This window comes from Ananas comosus, linkage group 3 (genome assembly GCF_001540865.1).
Source record: "Ananas comosus cultivar F153 linkage group 3, ASM154086v1, whole genome shotgun sequence".
Classification (NCBI taxonomy): Eukaryota; Viridiplantae; Streptophyta; class Magnoliopsida; order Poales; family Bromeliaceae; genus Ananas; species Ananas comosus.
In genome coordinates this window covers 13,411,073-13,427,782 of record NC_033623.1, presented here as the reverse complement: position 1 = coordinate 13,427,782, position 16,710 = coordinate 13,411,073, and the positions used below count along the sequence as shown (strand labels likewise).

The 16,710-nt window shown below is 39.6% G+C and overlaps 3 protein-coding genes across 4 annotated transcripts; 1 reads left to right on the top strand and 2 right to left on the bottom strand.

The window, feature by feature from the left end:
* Nucleotides 666-3,819, top strand: LOC109707582 (protein CCA1-like). The gene is made up of 7 exons (XM_020228962.1): nucleotides 666-835; nucleotides 1,055-1,266; nucleotides 1,519-1,644; nucleotides 1,756-1,867; nucleotides 1,950-2,011; nucleotides 2,179-2,568; nucleotides 2,662-3,819. The coding sequence occupies exons 2-7, from the start codon at nucleotides 1,180-1,182 to the stop codon at nucleotides 3,409-3,411; spliced, it is 1,527 nt and encodes a 508-aa protein (XP_020084551.1). The 5' UTR covers nucleotides 666-835; nucleotides 1,055-1,179; the 3' UTR covers nucleotides 3,412-3,819.
* On the bottom strand, nucleotides 4,408-6,533 carry LOC109707583 (RNA-binding motif protein, Y chromosome, family 1 member B). The gene is made up of 4 exons (XM_020228963.1): nucleotides 6,188-6,533; nucleotides 5,442-5,510; nucleotides 5,179-5,285; nucleotides 4,408-4,715 (listed from the first exon to the last, which is right to left on the bottom strand). Exons 1-4 carry the CDS (start codon nucleotides 6,456-6,458, stop codon nucleotides 4,596-4,598), a joined length of 567 nt encoding a protein of 188 aa, XP_020084552.1. The 5' UTR covers nucleotides 6,459-6,533; the 3' UTR covers nucleotides 4,408-4,595.
* Nucleotides 6,857-13,496, bottom strand: LOC109708206. 2 transcript variants are annotated; one of them, XM_020229847.1, is made up of 9 exons: nucleotides 12,966-13,496; nucleotides 11,759-11,845; nucleotides 11,243-11,332; nucleotides 11,063-11,149; nucleotides 10,736-10,930; nucleotides 8,548-10,602; nucleotides 8,192-8,338; nucleotides 7,662-8,071; nucleotides 6,857-7,479 (listed from the first exon to the last, which is right to left on the bottom strand). In XM_020229847.1, the coding sequence occupies exons 1-9, from the start codon at nucleotides 13,014-13,016 to the stop codon at nucleotides 7,359-7,361; spliced, it is 3,243 nt and encodes a 1,080-aa protein (XP_020085436.1). In that variant the 5' UTR covers nucleotides 13,017-13,496; the 3' UTR covers nucleotides 6,857-7,358. The 2 variants fall into 2 exon arrangements, with proteins under 2 accessions (XP_020085436.1, XP_020085437.1); XM_020229848.1 differs by lacking the exons at nucleotides 11,243-11,332; nucleotides 11,759-11,845; nucleotides 12,966-13,496 and having other exon boundaries at nucleotides 11,083-11,163.

The window sequence follows — 16,710 nt, the reverse complement described above, 5'->3', positions numbered from 1 at the left end:
TGTTAATTTCCCAATTTACCCCTTTAATCCTACGCCATATAAAAAAAAAAAAGAAAAAAGAGAATACCACCGTTCTTCTTTTTTTTTAAATGTATTTGGGAAAATTGTACGAAGAGAACCCCTTTGACCCTTTTATTTTAATTTTTAATTTAATACTTTTTAAATTTTATTTAAAATTTAATAAATAGTTAACTTGATTAAATAAAGTTGAGGGACGGATACCACAATAGTCTATTGTTGCGGGGTCACCGTACAAGTTCGTGTTTTTTATTTGGGAATAATAATGAGGATAAGGAGTTTTAGTTTATCGTTATCATTATTATTGATATTATTATTATTAAAATAAACTTATCCTGGGGAAATTATCCCCACGCACAGTAATACCACAAGTTGCGATCGAAAAGCGGGGGGTGAGATGAGGGGAGGGCCGACGAGCGCGCGCCACGTGGCCGGGCGTCGTGAAGCGCCAGCCACAAGAATCGAGCTGCTTCTCGAAATTTCCAACCAAAAAAAATTAAAATTAAAATTAAACAGGAAAAAAAAATTAAAAAAAGGAAAATCCCTATCTGACGTGGCGCCTCCTCCGAGCCCTTTTTCTCCTCCTCCTCTCTCTCTCCTCTTTCGCCTCAAACCCTTCTTTCTCTCTCTCTCTCTCTCTCTCTCTCTCTCTCTCTCCACCTTTCACTTTTTTCTTTCCCTCTCTCTCTCTCTCTCTCTCTCTCTCTCTCTCTTCTCTCGCGCGTAAGCTTTTTCTAAATTGCTAGGGATTTTGCGAGCCTAGATTTTTTGTTGTTTCGAATCGCTAGGCGACGAGGAACGGGGATTCGGAGGAGAGGTATCGATTTTTGCCCCCCAAAATTTTTGGCTTTTTTTTTTTAAGAGAGAGATAGGTAGCACGCTACCTGCTTCGTTTATTTTATTTAAAAATAAACTTAGCTAGAAATGTTAATCAACTTCGTGAGCGAGGAAAACCTGATGTTTGTAGCGATTGCTTGAATTTGGTCTTTTGAGAGGGTTAATTTTTTTTTTTTGCTTTGATGTTGGTATTGTTTAGAGATTTTTCTTCGGAGCGAGAAAAGCGTATGAGGTATTGGGAGGCGTTGCGATGTGTTCCTGATACGAGTACGGAACCCCGATCGAAGCGGAGATAAGGGATTCGATTCTTCGTTGTAGAATGAGATGAAAGGGAAAGAGGAGATTAAACGGGCTGTAGTGGCGTTTGGTGAAAAAAAGTGCCCTCTTGGGTTTGGAGCAATGGATGCTGAGGTACTTATTTGCAAATTTTACTCTCTTTTTTTTTTTTGTACTTGTATTTCTTTGATTTTTCATGGAGTGGGCTTGGGTTTTGTATATCTTCAGGAGTATATATTTGATTATAAGAAAGAAAATAAATTGAGAAATTTGTCTTGTTTATTTTGTTAATAAGCTCATATCACTTTTTAGAGTTGCTTTTTATGTTTTATATAAGCTATAATTTGTGTTTGGATAGTAAACTTTGTTATTCCTTTTGCTTAACAGGAGAATAATTTGAACACAATTTCAAATCTTGTTACTCATCAAGCCGAGATCGAAAGCAATGCTTCGCCCGCGGTGGGCCTTCAATTGACTGATTTGGGTTTATGTGTGGATGAATCAATCCCCAAGGTATCTACTCTCGCTAAGTTGCCTCAAACTAGTTTGAATTTGATTCAAAAATCGCATTTTTATTTGTATTAACATTAAACTCTGCTCCTATTGTTCCTTTTGATTGTACAGGTAAGGAAGCCCTACACAATAACAAAGCAAAGGGAGAGATGGACTGAAGAGGAACACAAGAAATTTATCGAGGCTTTGCAACTTCATGGCCGCGCTTGGCGCCGCATAGAAGGTTTACACTTATAGAATCACTCAACTTTGCTCTATTCCCTGCATATCCATTGCCTCCCTCTGAACACGAATTTTATTCTCAGAGCATGTCGGTACCAAGACCGCGGTTCAAATCCGGAGCCACGCCCAGAAGTTCTTTGCTAAGGTCCACTGCCCTTTCCCCTGTTAAAAAATTACTCTTCCCTCAGTATATTTATGGGCGGTCTCACTTGAATGATTGAAGTCAGTCGTTCATTCGCAGAGATGAGCACCGTAAAGAAATATTTAGTTTCGCGTATGTTGCGAATTTCTAAGTTATTCATAATACTCCAGGTTGCCCGTGATTCATCGGGAAATAACTGTAACAGTACAGGCACTTCGACGGCGATAGAAATACCTCCTCCTCGACCAAAGAGGAAGCCGCTACACCCTTACCCACGGAAATTGGGTGGCACACACATAAAGGGAATTCCGGTTTTGAAACAATTGGAGAAGTCCTCAATGCAGAATTCAGCTATATGTGAGCAAGAGAATAGATCGCCCACATCGGTTTTATCTACTGTTGGTTCAGAAGTATTTCCCAGCAGTTGTAAATCTCCGATTTCCTCTGCCACGGGATCGAGCGAGCAAGAAAATGGAGGACAATCACTGACCTACTCGGTGAATGAAGAGAATAGGTGTCCTTCAACCCCGGGGTTGACTACGGAAGTCCTACCTACCATGGTAATCTATTATTCTACAGTCCTTTTTCTGATGAATCATCACAATTTTTCTCTCCTATGACGCCGACTAATTTGATCAACGATGGGTTTTCAGGAATCAAATCAAAATGACCACCCCAATATGGAAGAAGCATCTTCAGAGGAGTCCCCAGCTCCGGTTTTTAAGCTCTTCGGGAAGACGGTTATAGTCACGGACGCAAGCAAGCCTGAATGTCCAAAGCAATCTCGTGTTGTTGAAATGGAAAGCCACCAAAATCGCACAAATATGGAGCTTGATGCCTCGTCTCAGCAGCTTTCGCAGAGCGTTCTGCGTGGAGCTAATCCTGGCTCTGCTGAGGCTACTGCATGGAATCTGTGGCCGGGTGGAGTGCCGCCATTTTTTTACTGTTTGCCTCTTGCTGGAGATAATGTTATGGCACCAACTGGAGCACCTCTTCCATATTGGACCTTGTATGGTGGTTTACCTTATCCACTAGTTCAACCAGAGAATGCGGCCTACAAGCAACAGGACGATAAAGAGGCGCAGAGAGAAGGATCTTGGACTGGCTCGAACACTGCCCCTGTTAGTGGGAGAGGAGAAGGCGATCAAAGAGCCGATGTTGTCGATTCAAAAGGGGTGGAAAATTTATCTGAGGAACTGATACCGGCTTCTAAATTGAACCCAAGTGAGAACTCCGCCTTCACCCCAATAAGTGGCAAGAATAAGTCCTCTAGGGGATTTGTGCCGTACAGGAGATGCGCGGTCGAAAGCGAGTACAGGAGATGCGCGGTCGAAAGCGAGATGCAGCACGCGCAGATGGCGATTGACGATGCAGAGGGAGAAAAGACAAGGCTGTGTTTGTAGCTAAAATAACAGCCTGCTCTCTCTAAGTTAGATAACATCCTTTCTAATTTATATGCAGAGATGATTCTTTAGCACATAATTGGCGATTGATGAACTGGTGTTGTGCATCTCCTCTATTGTTGTAGTGGTTTAGCTTGTTCATGAGAAGAAGGTAGACAGATAACTGTTGCCTTCTGGGGTCGCAGAAGAACATCTCTGTTGCTTGTTAATTATCTGGCTATTTTTCCCAGCTTTTTCTGAAGTTGGTTTTCTTTTCCACTCCACATCCTTGAAGCAAAGGGTTGTTTGTTGTCCTAATAGGTTATTTGTGTCGATTTTCTTTTGTTTATTTTTTGGGTTCTGTAACTTGTAAACAAGATCAAATGAAATCTCTCAAGCAGCAAGCTTAAATGTGATGAGTTAGATGCATGCGTATTCCACATATTTATTCAGAACTTCTCCACTCTGTTGACAGATATGTTAATTCCTTCCAAATCCAAAAACTACTTGATTGAGACTTGCATTTGTTTTGTACTAAAATATAAATACCAGAATGGTGCAGTTCGAGCCCACAGGTACCTGTGGAGATGGTAATTTTAAGATAATCTGTAGCTCTAATACATGACCCGAATTCCTATACATACTTTGAGCAGTAGCATGAATCTGTTATGCAGGGGTTGTGTGGATGTAAAATGAGATTTCTCATCTGTCAGATGAGCAGGATGCGCGCTAGACTCGGTATAAAGATTACAACCACTGTATGATATCAAAAGGTTTGTATGGCAACATCAGAGAAGTTTATTTCTTAAGCCAAGCAAGAAAACTATCCTCTTAAAACAGATGGTAGAGAAACGAAGAGAGGCAAACATGATCACTCATAAAAGAGAAGAAAAAAAAGAGAGGAGGTAAATAAGAGCAACAGAATAGCTCAATTCTCATCGATACCTTCTGTCCAAATCGGAACAGAGATACTCGTCGATACTGGATTCGAAAGCACTCGGACAAAGGCAGAGTACGGATCTAATACTGAGATATATTCACATCCAAACAACTTAGGACAAACCATTTGAATATTATACTGTTCATCAAATGCTACAAAACCTTCGGGTTTTAAACATTCTGTAAATAAATTGTTAACATTTTAACGTGATAACAGCACAGGACTTTTGTAGAAATATGGCAAGATGAAGGTGAATGCAAATATGCTAAGTTCCCCAATCCTTCCCAATAAAGAAAGAGGAGCTCCTTGGGCTTTGCTTGGGACTTCGGCGCAGCTCGGATCGTGGTTTTGCAACTTCAACGAATATAACTCTGCCATCCAGGAACTTGAGAAAGAAAAGGGGCAACTACATTAGTCTATCAAATTGACATATTGAGATGAAAGCACAAATTCATTGTCATTATAATTGTAAAGCACTATCCTCACAAAACTTTCTTAGCTACAAAGTATTTATCAAATAATGTTCATATATATAATTGGCGAATAACAATTTGCATTCAAGCACAAGAAAATCACACATGAAGGAAAATTTTGAGTAAAGATAAGTAGAACTATAGAGCAGAACCTTCAAATATAAAGGTCACCAAGTTATTACTAGTATAATAGCCGTGTAAAAAATGTGGTTGTCACCGTCATCATTTTTGTGTTGCTTATAAGAACACATATAAAAAGAGCTAAAATTGCTGTAAGAAAATCACAAGATTCAGAACTAACTCCCAGATAGATTTCACTCGACAATCAGAGCTCAAACAAACCAAAACAGAATTGCCTACAGATAACTTGCAGACCTTTCCGTGCATTCCCTCAATGGCCTTCTTAGATTCCTCCTCAGTGGCATAACGGAGAAATGCAAAGCCCCTGGGTCTATTTGCTACTCTATCCATCACAAGGTTCACTGCACAACATAAGAGAAACAGGGTTTTACCCGATTGTACTAGTCCACATATTTTTCATGGGCTTCGTAAAGATAAATAGCTACATGTTCGATGCATAGAACACAATGAAATACGTAAATCTACAAACATCTATAGACAGTTTATGCATTACACACCTTCCACAAGCTGACCAAATTTTTCGAAAGCATTCCGAAGACTCTCTTGAGTGGTACGAAAAGAAAGACCTGGAAGCAAAACACTAGCAAATAAGGGTTCTTTAAGAGACATGATATTATCTTTTGTTAGCTGAAGTGTGATGAACGGCCCGCGAATCTTTATAATAAGGCAAGAAATCCACAACCTGCAGCATAGAATGGCTATACAAACCAACTATACTCGATTCGCAGCTGCAAAGGGTGATATGATCATATTCATATGTCGGTACAGAAACACTATGCTATTAGTTACCAGATGATCATCGTGTATTTGAGTGCCGAATTGCGACCACTGGAACAGGAAGAGTGCATAAATTAATGCAGCTAATATGGACTATAGGACAAAGTAATGTTTTTTACCAGCTCGAATGCATATTTACTACTCTCCAATTTCAGCGAAACAAAGCATGTAGCAATAAGATACAGAAATCCATGTGGTGGCGCATCCAATCACATTCCCTAAAGTTTGACCTAGATTTCAATTTATTCCTTATAATTTCAACTACAACAATTGTCCGTAAAATCTACCTTCCCAAGAAGTGCTACATCAGCTTATCATCAGCAAAATTGAAACCCAGGTCAAAATCCTTCCTTTCTTTTTCCTTTGCAAGATGAAGCTCAGATCAAAATTCCGGGGCTAAACTCGAAATTAACCTAATAATTTCGAATCAATTAAGCTTTTAACAGAAGCCATTAAGGGGTGATACCACTAACGTAAAGCTTGGTGGCGGCGGCGGAGGACGCGGGATCGTGCGTCGGAGAAACGCACGCCACCGCGAAGCCGCTGCGGCGGCGCTGCCGCGCGTCGGAGCGGAGCCGAGTCGAAGGAGAGGAGAGGGGAGGGGATCGAAGCGACGAGTGAAACGACGAAGAGGAGGAGGAGCTCCCCATGGCGTTTCCTCTTCTTCCAGAGGAGGAGGAGGGGGGAGGAAGAAGAAGAGAGGCGACGGGGACGAAGCTCGCCGCTGCGGTCGCCATTGTTGCAGCTGCGGCGACCTCGGTGAGCTCGGAAGTTGCGCACTCCCTTGTTCGGATAATAAAATTGGATGAGATCTTAGAACGGGCGCAGGCTTTTGGTCCGACGCGACGCGACTAATCCGACCCGGTCGGCACCTTATCGGGTCCGATCGGAGCTAGTGGATACTTCGGCCTTCAAATACTGGGCCGTTTCTCAAGGCCTATAGATGTGGGGCCCCCCACTCTGGATCCACAGAGTTGAGCCGTTCTCTGTAGGCCCATGAAAATTCTCTTTTAAAATATTGTTTTCAAGAGACTAAATGGGCCGTGAACTCCGAACACCTACTAGAAAACACTGGAAATAACAACTAACTATCCAAATCCACATATTCTGATGTTTTGTGGACAAAACTGGAATCTTGTTAACTGTAGCTAAACATTTCGTTACGCGCACACAAACAGACACAATCAGATACAGAGAAGCATTGTTTTTTCATTTTGATTTCGAGCAATGCTACCTGTACACCTATTTGTTTTTCATTTTGCCTGAGATGTAAGATTTACACCCATAAAGTAGGTGTACAACTAGCATTTTTCTTTGATTCAAGCTATGCTGTACAACTAGATACAAAGTTTAGACCATTGCAAGGCCAAGAACTGTAGCTAAGTTAAACTTGTTATGAATGATTTCTCTCCTCTGTAGCAACCTGCTCAAAAGCATAGTATAACTCCTCAAAACAAGGAAGATTTGAGAGTCCCCTTGCGTCCTGCATCTGCTGCGTTAATAACGCCTTTCGGAAAATCTTATGCACATTTGCTGTGGGAGATGTCCTGAGCGTAGGATGATAAACTGATCTGCTATTCACATATCCTGTAATGGAAGGTCCTTTGCAGAAGCTCTTTTATATGCCGAAGAACAATTCAGGTTTCTTCGTTGCTCGTGCATGATGCAGCCATTTGCTCAATGTTGTACTTTGCAAATACTCTGCTTCGGTTCTCCTCCCACCACTTCTCCGCTCCCTTCTCACTAAAATGCTTGCGACTGGAATACAATCACGTAAATCAATGAGAAGAGTGCAAAATCAGAAAGTATATGCACGAAAGTTTTCTCAATAATTGGCACGTGTAAGCCTGCAAAACTATTGATTTACATTTGTTGTATGACGGTGATCTGAATTTTTAAATGACTTCTTAAAACAGGTTTTCTTATGATCTAATGTTCACCTGAATCTGACACGCCTGAGGCCTTTTTGTCCGCCGGGCAAAGACATGAACGTAGCGTACACACCACGCTCGATTTGCACGACAGTTTCATCAGATGCCTTTACAGCTCCGTGTGTGCCATTAGTTCTTGAGTAATGGCCATCACTGGATAATCTTTTGATGTCCTGATGCTTTACAGGTCCAGTTAGAGATGTCGCAGAATTAGAAGATGCTACAGAATCATTGTTTATCTGTCCACCCTTGACAACTCGAGCATCGGTAAACTGGTTAAGTTTACCAGAATCCGATTTTGGGTGACGAGAACCTGATATATCTGCTAGCTGAGACCGTTCTGTGGAGACGTCATTTTGCAAGGAATTCATGTCGTATACTTGTTTTCCTGATGAAAGTCTCTCCGCTAAAGCATTCATCTGTTTATATAAAAAAAAAATTGTCGATGAGAGTTGATATATTTTTCTGCTGCTAACAACAAGTATTTTATACTAAAAATTCCTCGGTCCCAAAATCATTAGAGTTGACATGGTTCGTACCTGATTTGTCAAAACTTTAATAATGTCCTTTGCTGCTTTGCATTTTGCAGCTTCATCCCTTGCCACCACCCAAGTTTCCTCAATTTTGTGTTTATACTGTTGGAGTTTCTGACTTTTATGTTGACATTGTTCTGCAAGAATAGCTGCCTGCATCACCGAAAAAGATTTTAGTTTTACTATAAACTTGAATAGATAGCATAGTCACATTCTTGGACTGGAGTTTAATGAAACAGTAATGAAAAATAATTATTTGCTCGAGTTTAGCAATAACTTCTATAATACCAAATGTAGCATAACATTGGGAGTTAAAGCCTTTGATGAAACTGTGGATTACAATATAATACAACATAATTTACCTCTGCATGTAGTCGCTTTACTTCCTCGGAAAGTATTTTATCTATGAAATGCAAATCCTGTTTTAAGCCAGCTGCATCACGAGGTAGAGTCTTTGACCTAACTGAATTTTGTACTGCCTGAACTGGAGCAATCTGCTGCTTAGATGGTGGAAGAAATGAACTTTTTGTTATAGAACGATCACCGAACTGCATGGGGCCCGCCTCCTGCCCCGACTTGTCAGCTCTTCCGATAGGCAGAACCGGATCTCGGCTTTGCTGGTTATCTCCTAGCGTGGACAAAATTTTTCCGTCGTTTAAGTTAGCTTCCTTCAGAACTCGCGATACTCTGGGAGTACATGCTTTTGTTTCGCCACGGAATGTTTCTTCTATGTTCATCTTCATGTCAAAATTTCCCTTACAACTCACCGACAGTGGCTTTGGACCAGAAAATTCATTAGTTATGCTACGATCTAAACTCAATCTCAGCTGATTGAAACATGGATCGCAAACACGATATTTTTTATTTCTATCTGGTGCTAATGCTGCATTAGTAGCCTTATTACTGCTACAGGAATGGCAGAACACAGAACCACAATTATAGCAATTATGTTTCTTTCTTGTGAACCCGAATATCATTTTGCACCCATTGCACACCAATTGATCTTTACTAGAAATAGATTTATGTAAGCAAATTGCGGCTGTGAAATTGGACCCACAGGCTATACTCTCTCCATGCCGATCTTCTAAAGCCTCCACTAGAGCCGGAGAGTTTCGGTCTATACAATCCCCCAACCCAAGTTGCCCATCTAAACCTTTTCCCCAAGTGAATACTTTTCCTTTGGTCGTCAAAACCGCCACATGAAAAGAACCAGAAGAGATCTCTTTAACAAATTCGGTTTTAAGTAATCCTTCGACAGTTGAAATCGAGCCCTCTTCAGAGTGAGGATTACCTAATTGCCCGTGAACTGAACTTCCCATAGTAAATACAAGCCCATTAATCGTCAAAGCAACAGTTAGTGCCGTTCCACAAGAAACTTGAACAAAATCACAATCAACAAGTGATTCGACACAAGTAGGTACAAGCTTTCTCTCTTTGTCGGTATGACCCAATCTCCCTCTATCACTATCACCCCAGGTAAATAGTTTGCTGTTAGGAGTAGTATTCTTGTAAGCACCGGCTATTATTTCCACGACAGCAGCTGTATGCCACGGCCCACAGGCAACGGACTTAACTCTCGACCCTTTCAAAGACTCAACTTCTTTAGGTCGAGGAAAACTTTTAAAATCACCATGCCCGAGAACACCAAATGCGCCTTCGCCATAAGTAAATAACCGACCAGACGAAGAAATGATAGCTGTATGCCACTCCCCGCATGCAACCTTCGATATATTTATACCATCCAAAGGGCCACATACTCTATGAGGAAACCATTGGATTCTTTTGTTTCCATCACATGACAACCCAAAGCAATTGGAGCTGTTTCCCCATTCATAAAATTCGCCAGAACTTGTCACTGCACAAGTAAACTGTGCTCCGAAAGCAATTGTTCGTACACTTATATTAGAGAGTGATTCGACTACTTTAGGATAAGACACATCTATGTTGGTTTTGTGCCCCAATCGTCCACTATTCTCCTCACCCCAGCAAAAGACCTCACCCTGTTTAGTGACCAAAGCGGCAATATTTTCACCACATGCAATGTTCTGAACATCAAGCATTTGAGTACAATCCAACAACTTGGGAACAGAAGAATCAACTGTCAAGCCATTTCCCCATATAAAAACATCCTTCAATGAATCATTTTTATTTATCATCTGGGGGGACCCATGATCATACGAGCTTGTTTTAGGGGTGGAAATTGTTCTCTTCTCCTTAGCTTTGTTAGGATTTGCTATTTCTTTAAAATTGTTTACTACGGCATGTGGTACTCGGGGAAGAATTCTATCCAAATACGCCTGCATATCTGATAAAGTTCTTTGTCTTGGAGAAGTGAACACTTCTGAAGTATCTAAAGCATTATCTGATAAGAACCTGTCTTTTAGAGACCGAGGAGGACTTCCGTATAAATACCGTGCCTTCGGAGGAAAAATCATGCAATGGAAGAATTTACCAGCAGGAATTATTAGCAAGAACAGACGAAATTGAAAGGAAGCATAGACTATTCAAATGAAGAACCAAATTGGAAAATGTCACTTTTAATTGACTAACCTGCGAGAACTTCACCGGATCCTGAAGAATTCCTAGTTTATGCTTTGTCTTGATATAGCTAGCGGGACTATTGACACAGCTACTCGCCCACCGGTTATTTCTCAATTCAGTTGAAGGCTTCGGATGATGAGAAGCTGATACCAATGCTGTCAAGCCCAAAAACCACGATTCGGCTTGCTCCTTGTCTTTACAGATCTAAACCATCGTACACAATTGCAAAGAAGAAATGGCACGTAATAGGTCAGTAAAGATGAATTGCTAGCTTAGCAATTACAAGAACAAAATTGTGAAGAGAAAAAACAAAAAAAAATCAAAGAATGAGAATACCAAGTCAAGCGAGCGTTCACCATTTTGATAAATTAGAGAAAATGACTGAGATTCCTTTTCTGGCTGACGCTGTCGCAGAAAATTTACCTGCAGAACATGAACTCCTTTTAAAAAAAAGGGACAAATATAAGGAAAGTAACTAGAACATTTCTGATTATGCCATCAACCAAGGGTACATACAGTCTTCTGTCCAAGAACAACACTGGAAACTGTATTTAATCGCAGATGTTTTTCCTTCTCCTCCGAGTACCAAATCAACACTTTCTCATCCTGAAATTCAAAAGAAAGCACATATTGCTGAGATGATGTAAAGGCTCGAGAACCATACATTAATCACTTATATGCATACATGAAGGAAAATTCAGTATTCTGAAACAAGTCCAAAGAATTATGTAAAAACTACAAGGATTTGTCCGGTTCTTCACATTTAAAATAGTCCTACATGGAAAAAGAGTAAAGGAGTTAAGGCCTAAAGGTTGATTCATAGTATTGGGCCCAAACCTAAAGGCTTAAGCTTTTAAGGTTGAACGGGTTCCAACATGTGTGCCGCATACTTAGGCTTGTGCGGACGGATTTAATCGCACAAAATTAGCAACAAGAATCAGGGAAGCAATTAAAAGCCTCTCATGTAGTTGCTAAAGAAACAGGACTACTCAAAGCTACAAGAATTTAAGGCGCTATCGTGTAATTACTCACCGCAGATAACCTAAAAGGACAGAACTTGGGCTTCCCTCGCTTTCCGCATTTCAGGAGATGGGCACCCTTCTTCAAAGCTACAATAGCCTTTGTGAAAAGAAGAAAGTTAAGATCACACCAAAGGGAGGAAACTATTATAACATGGAGAATATCATGTAATTGATAGAACAAATAACTCAAATCTCTCATGGCGTCGCAAATTATCCAAAGAAAATTATTCCTCATGAATCATGATTAGTTCTTTTTACACATTGAAGGGCATGTATCATGGATCATGTTCTTAGAACCTGAGCTGCACAATGAAATTGCAGATCTATAAATTCAAAGGGAAGTGCACATAAACTCCCAAAAAAGATGGAGTGGAGATAACTACGGAATTCGTGCAAAGATATATTCAGTAATAAAAAGTATCCTAACAAAGAAAGAACAAATAGCTGGGAGAAACATGGGCATTTTATAAAGAAAAAGTGCTGGAAACATATTAAAAAACATATGTGATTCCCCACGGCTCTTCAACTTAAAGTATACTAATTAATTGTATATGCATTGTAGTACAAATATATCTCTAATTAAAGCAAAAGAAACACCCACTGGAGACAATAAGCCCCACTCTGCCTGACTCGAGCACATATGCGAAGAACAAAGGACAACAAAAATCATTTTAAAAAAAAGAAAAAAAGAAACAAAAGTGTTCTTCACTAAGCATATAAAATTGCTCTTTTCCATCCAAAATTGTTAAATTATTTATTTAGATTAATCCCCACAAAGCTGCTAAGTAGCAAGCAAAAAAGGAAGCATTTTCCAAGTTTTTAGAAAACCCATCTCACAAATTCCAAACAAAGAAGAGAACTCATTTCATATTTTCAAAATCTATTTAAATTAAACCCCACGAGGTTACTACGTAACGGTAAAAAGGAAGCATTTTGGCGAAAACCCGTTTTATACCTCACAAAGTCCAAACCAACAGGGGAAAAAAAAACGATAGAATTAATGAGCCAATTTTCAAATTTGTTTAAAAGAACCCCATCAAGTTACTACGCAACGGAAAAAGGAAGCATTTTGACAAAATCCCATTTCACATCTCACAATTTCGAAACAAAAAAGAAGAGAAAAAGACAGACCCATTTGTGCAAACCATAATACAAGCCATATATACGTAAATATACACATAAGATACATAGGGAGAGAAGAAAACTAGTTGGTATACCTGCTCAATTCCTCTGCTTGAAGGGGTTCTTCCTTCAAACCTCCCGGCCATTTCCCCCGGAACTCCACTTCCCGGAGCTGCTTTATTTGCTCAACAAGGAGAGAGAGAGAGAGAGAGAGAGAGAGAGAGAGGAGGAGGCGAAGCGACCATAAAAAGCAAAAGCAAAAGCAAAAGCAGGCGCAGCAGACGCTATAAGAGTGGCCAAGCCATGACTCCGGGGATTTCCCTTCTTTTTCCTTTGAATCTTTTCCCCCGAAAAGGAAACAGTGGGGAACACTACTTGCGCTTCCAAAGGCCCTGCACACACACACACACACACACTCTCTCTCTCTCTCTCTCTCTCTCTCTCATAAAGAGAGTAGAGAGAGAGAAAGGGAAAGGATTCTGAATCCTCTGCTGCAATGTTGCAGCAGTAATTCTCTCTCTGCTCCTCTCTCTCTCTCTCTCTCTCACACACATACGCTCTTTCTCTCTCTACACCAAACAACTACTATAGTAGGAGGTTATTAAGCCTCCTCGTTTGGGGTGCTAAGCAGAGAGAGAGAGAAGGGGTTGGGGGTTGGGGGGGGGTGTGGGGAAGAGGAAGCACGTGTGCATCGTAAGCTGCCGCTGTCTCCATTCGGCGCTTCGAACGCTCATAAGGATGTCGTTTTCTACGGCCGTGGTGAGAGACAAGTTTCTACCTTGCACCGGCTGCATCCCTACATATACTGCACCACTCTTCATCCGCATCCCATTCCGTGTTTCTAGCAGACGGAAAGCCCAACACATCCAGCCAAAGCAGAAAATTTCTGCGCATATAATAATTTCGTCATTTATTTACGACCGTTTGTGCTTTACTTGTCCGTCTACAGTGAAATTATTTTATATATAATTTGCTACGCATAAAATGGCAAAAGTATCGACCTCTGTTTAAATATATATCTTATTGACAAAATATATATATTTTTTATTTTAATCCTGTATATTTTAAGTACAAATTTAGATTTGTACACCGGCTGTTTCTAGAGGAAATAACAAATGTCTTGGTGGTTGGTATCCGAGACCCAATTTCGAATCTTAGTTGATTCACATTCCAGCTAAATTTACTTTTAAATGAAATAAACGAAGCGGATAGCGTGCTATCCATCTCTCTAAAAAAAAAAAAAAATTCATACAATTATGGAATTCAAAGTTTTTTTTAACTTTTTAGAAACCTATAAGTTTTTTTTATAAAAGAAAAGAATAATAAGTATTTTATATATTTTTGTCTAGATAAGATTTTTGCGTATATAATTATTCTGCCTGTTGTCTCGTCTTTATATAGATAAGCAAAATTTATATTACTTTTTTATAAATCATAAGATTATTATGTACGTAGAAATTTTTTCATACAAAGTTAGAGAAAACCTAGGTGCTTAACATTAAACGGGTGATTGAAGAAATATATTGACGGGAAGGAGGGGCAAGGGAGGGTGGTGCATGAGATGCGCGCACTCGGTGTAGGCAATAGTTTTTTGTGCTGAGGGGATGGCAATGGATCGGTGCGGGCCGTCGGATCTGGATAGGAGGATCAGATTGACGCCCGAATCTCAAAGTTTGGATTCCATTTGTGAGTTGTGACCCTGTGTTACCGGGGAAGAAGATGCGTAGCACCGAGTAGGGACCATGTACATGATACACAAGTGAGCCTAAGTAGGGTGGGAAACAGGGATGCAAATGAATTCTGATGGATAGAGCTGCGCTCTGATCCGTCCTAAATGGAGCGATAAGTGAGAACTAATAAAAGTAAAAATATAATAATTTATCATGAATTCATCCCCCAACGACTAATAATATGAAGTAGAAGGTAAAAAATTCTCTTCCTTTTTTTGATTTGCCCAAATTCGGTGAAAATTATCCAAAATTTTCTCCTATTTTGATCAATCCTAGATAAAGCAGTTAGTAAAAATACAAAAATAAAATAAAATTTAGTCCGCTCGGAATTTGTCTATAATCGCTAAGAAATTAGAAACAGAAGATGGGAGATCTCTTCCGTCTTTGGTCCGTCCTGCTTATCTCCTTTGACTCCAAAAAAGCGAACCTAACTTAAATAGAACTAACCGAGAAAACGACTCGATAATTCAATTTTGAAATCTTGTTAGTGGATTTCAAATTCATCTAATTGAGTTTTTTTTTTTTTTTGGAAAAAAAAAATTGTGTCTTATTGTGGGCGCAAGTGCGAAATTTGAGGTTGTGAATTGGGACCAAAGTTTAATTAGGGTTAATGTTGGATCTGAGCACTTTTGAAGCCAAGGAATCGAAAAGAATTCTTCTAGAAGGGGTTGGCTATTCACAGACAAAGGACACAAGAGACCATCCAAATTAAACCAACCGCATAATTAGGTTCCAGCAATGCTAGACCGAAAAAAGGCCCACACGAATCATGTGCTTTCCCTATCCCCACTTAAAAAGTTAAAATTCCTAACTAAGACCCGATTTGAAAATGCTTCGTTAAAATATGTATTATTTACTATTTTAAAACATCAAACAATTTGAAAGGGTCTTAACATTTTTTTAAAAAAATTTTGATGTTATGAAACGGCGGTGGGAATGCTCAATGAAGAAATTTTAATAAAAGCATTGTTTAAACAAAAATTTCTCTATTAAAAAAAGGCTTCTTAATTTTAATATTCATTTTTTATTCTTTTAAATTGCTTGTAGGTCTCTTGCTAAAACTATTGCTATTACATTGTCCAAGAAGTGGGGGGCCTAAAATATTTTTATTTTGTGAAACAAACAGTTTATGGTTCAAACTCCTAACCACAATTGGGACCTCATTTGAGATTACGAAAATATTGCGTTATGCATGATTAACTTATTACTATACTCGAATCAGTTCAAACAATCCTTAAACCAGTGGAAAACCAAACAAATAAAAATGTGGCTTGTGTATGTCTCCTTTGGGAAGTACAAGCCATCTCCTCTGTGATCACTTTGGCTAAGATGAGCCCACTTTGATAGGTCTACTTTCCCTGTGGACAGCTATAAAGGATACATAGAGTGGAGCCTTTTGCATATACCACTACTGCTTTTGCTCAACGCCACACTATTGAGTAGTAAGAGATACATGCATGTATTTATCAGTAATTCGAATTACACTTAATAAACCTCTAGTATATATAGTTTTAATTTTTACAGGCATTGATTTTCGTCAAAGAGACGTCTGAATAGCAAGGACAAATTCAGCTAATTAACTCACTATCGATTAAGAGATTCGCAAATTTGATCGTGATTTGCTAGCAGGATCTGACCAATATATCAGTCGCTAGATGTTTATATAGCAAAACAATTCTATCTGAGTTCACCGGCGTTTCTAAACTAAAGTTGCATATACTTAATCGTGCGTCATTATGACGCCACATTAGGATAAGATTATTTTTTTAAAAAAAAATATTACAAGAATAGTTTCAAAGAAAGTGCTTAGCATGTAGACCGTTTCATTATATGCTTTGAGATTTATACCGCCTGCATAATGATTAATAGATAAAGCAGTTTGATCGTGCAGACAGTCTCTACCAAGCTTCTGTTTGGTGATCCGTTTGGTGGTGGTCGACTGGTCGGTTTGTCCGCATCACAGAATTCATGTCGACACGATTTGGGTCGGATCCGATACATCCAAAATCAATCCTGACTCGATCAATTCATGTGCCCACAGATTAAAAAAATAAAAAGGACACATATGCCACCTCTCTCTCCCTTGACCTTTTGTGTTGCACCATCTCCT

Excerpts from the sequence above, each read along its gene's own strand:
- LOC109707582 (XM_020228962.1), top strand. The coding sequence starts at position 1,180 with ATGAAAGGGAAAGAGGAGATTAAACGGGCTGTAGTGGCGTTTGGTGAA. Across the intron at positions 1,267-1,518 it reads TTGGAGCAATGGATGCTGAG|GAGAATAATTTGAACACAAT; the intron begins GTACTTATTTGC and ends TTTGCTTAACAG. Across the intron at positions 1,645-1,755 it reads TGGATGAATCAATCCCCAAG|GTAAGGAAGCCCTACACAAT; the intron begins GTATCTACTCTC and ends TTGATTGTACAG.
- LOC109707583 (XM_020228963.1), bottom strand. The coding sequence starts at position 6,458 with ATGGCGACCGCAGCGGCGAGCTTCGTCCCCGTCGCCTCTCTTCTTCTT. Across the intron at positions 5,511-6,187 it reads CACCAAGCTTTACGTTAGTG|GTCTTTCTTTTCGTACCACT; the intron begins GTATCACCCCTT and ends TTTTGCTTCCAG. Across the intron at positions 5,286-5,441 it reads ATTTGGTCAGCTTGTGGAAG|TGAACCTTGTGATGGATAGA; the intron begins GTGTGTAATGCA and ends TATGTTGTGCAG.
- LOC109708206 (XM_020229847.1), bottom strand. The coding sequence starts at position 13,016 with ATGGCCGGGAGGTTTGAAGGAAGAACCCCTTCAAGCAGAGGAATTGAG. Across the intron at positions 11,150-11,242 it reads TTGTTCTTGGACAGAAGACT|GTAAATTTTCTGCGACAGCG; the intron begins GTATGTACCCTT and ends CATGTTCTGCAG. Across the intron at positions 8,339-8,547 it reads TAAAGCGACTACATGCAGAG|GCAGCTATTCTTGCAGAACA; the intron begins GTAAATTATGTT and ends TCGGTGATGCAG.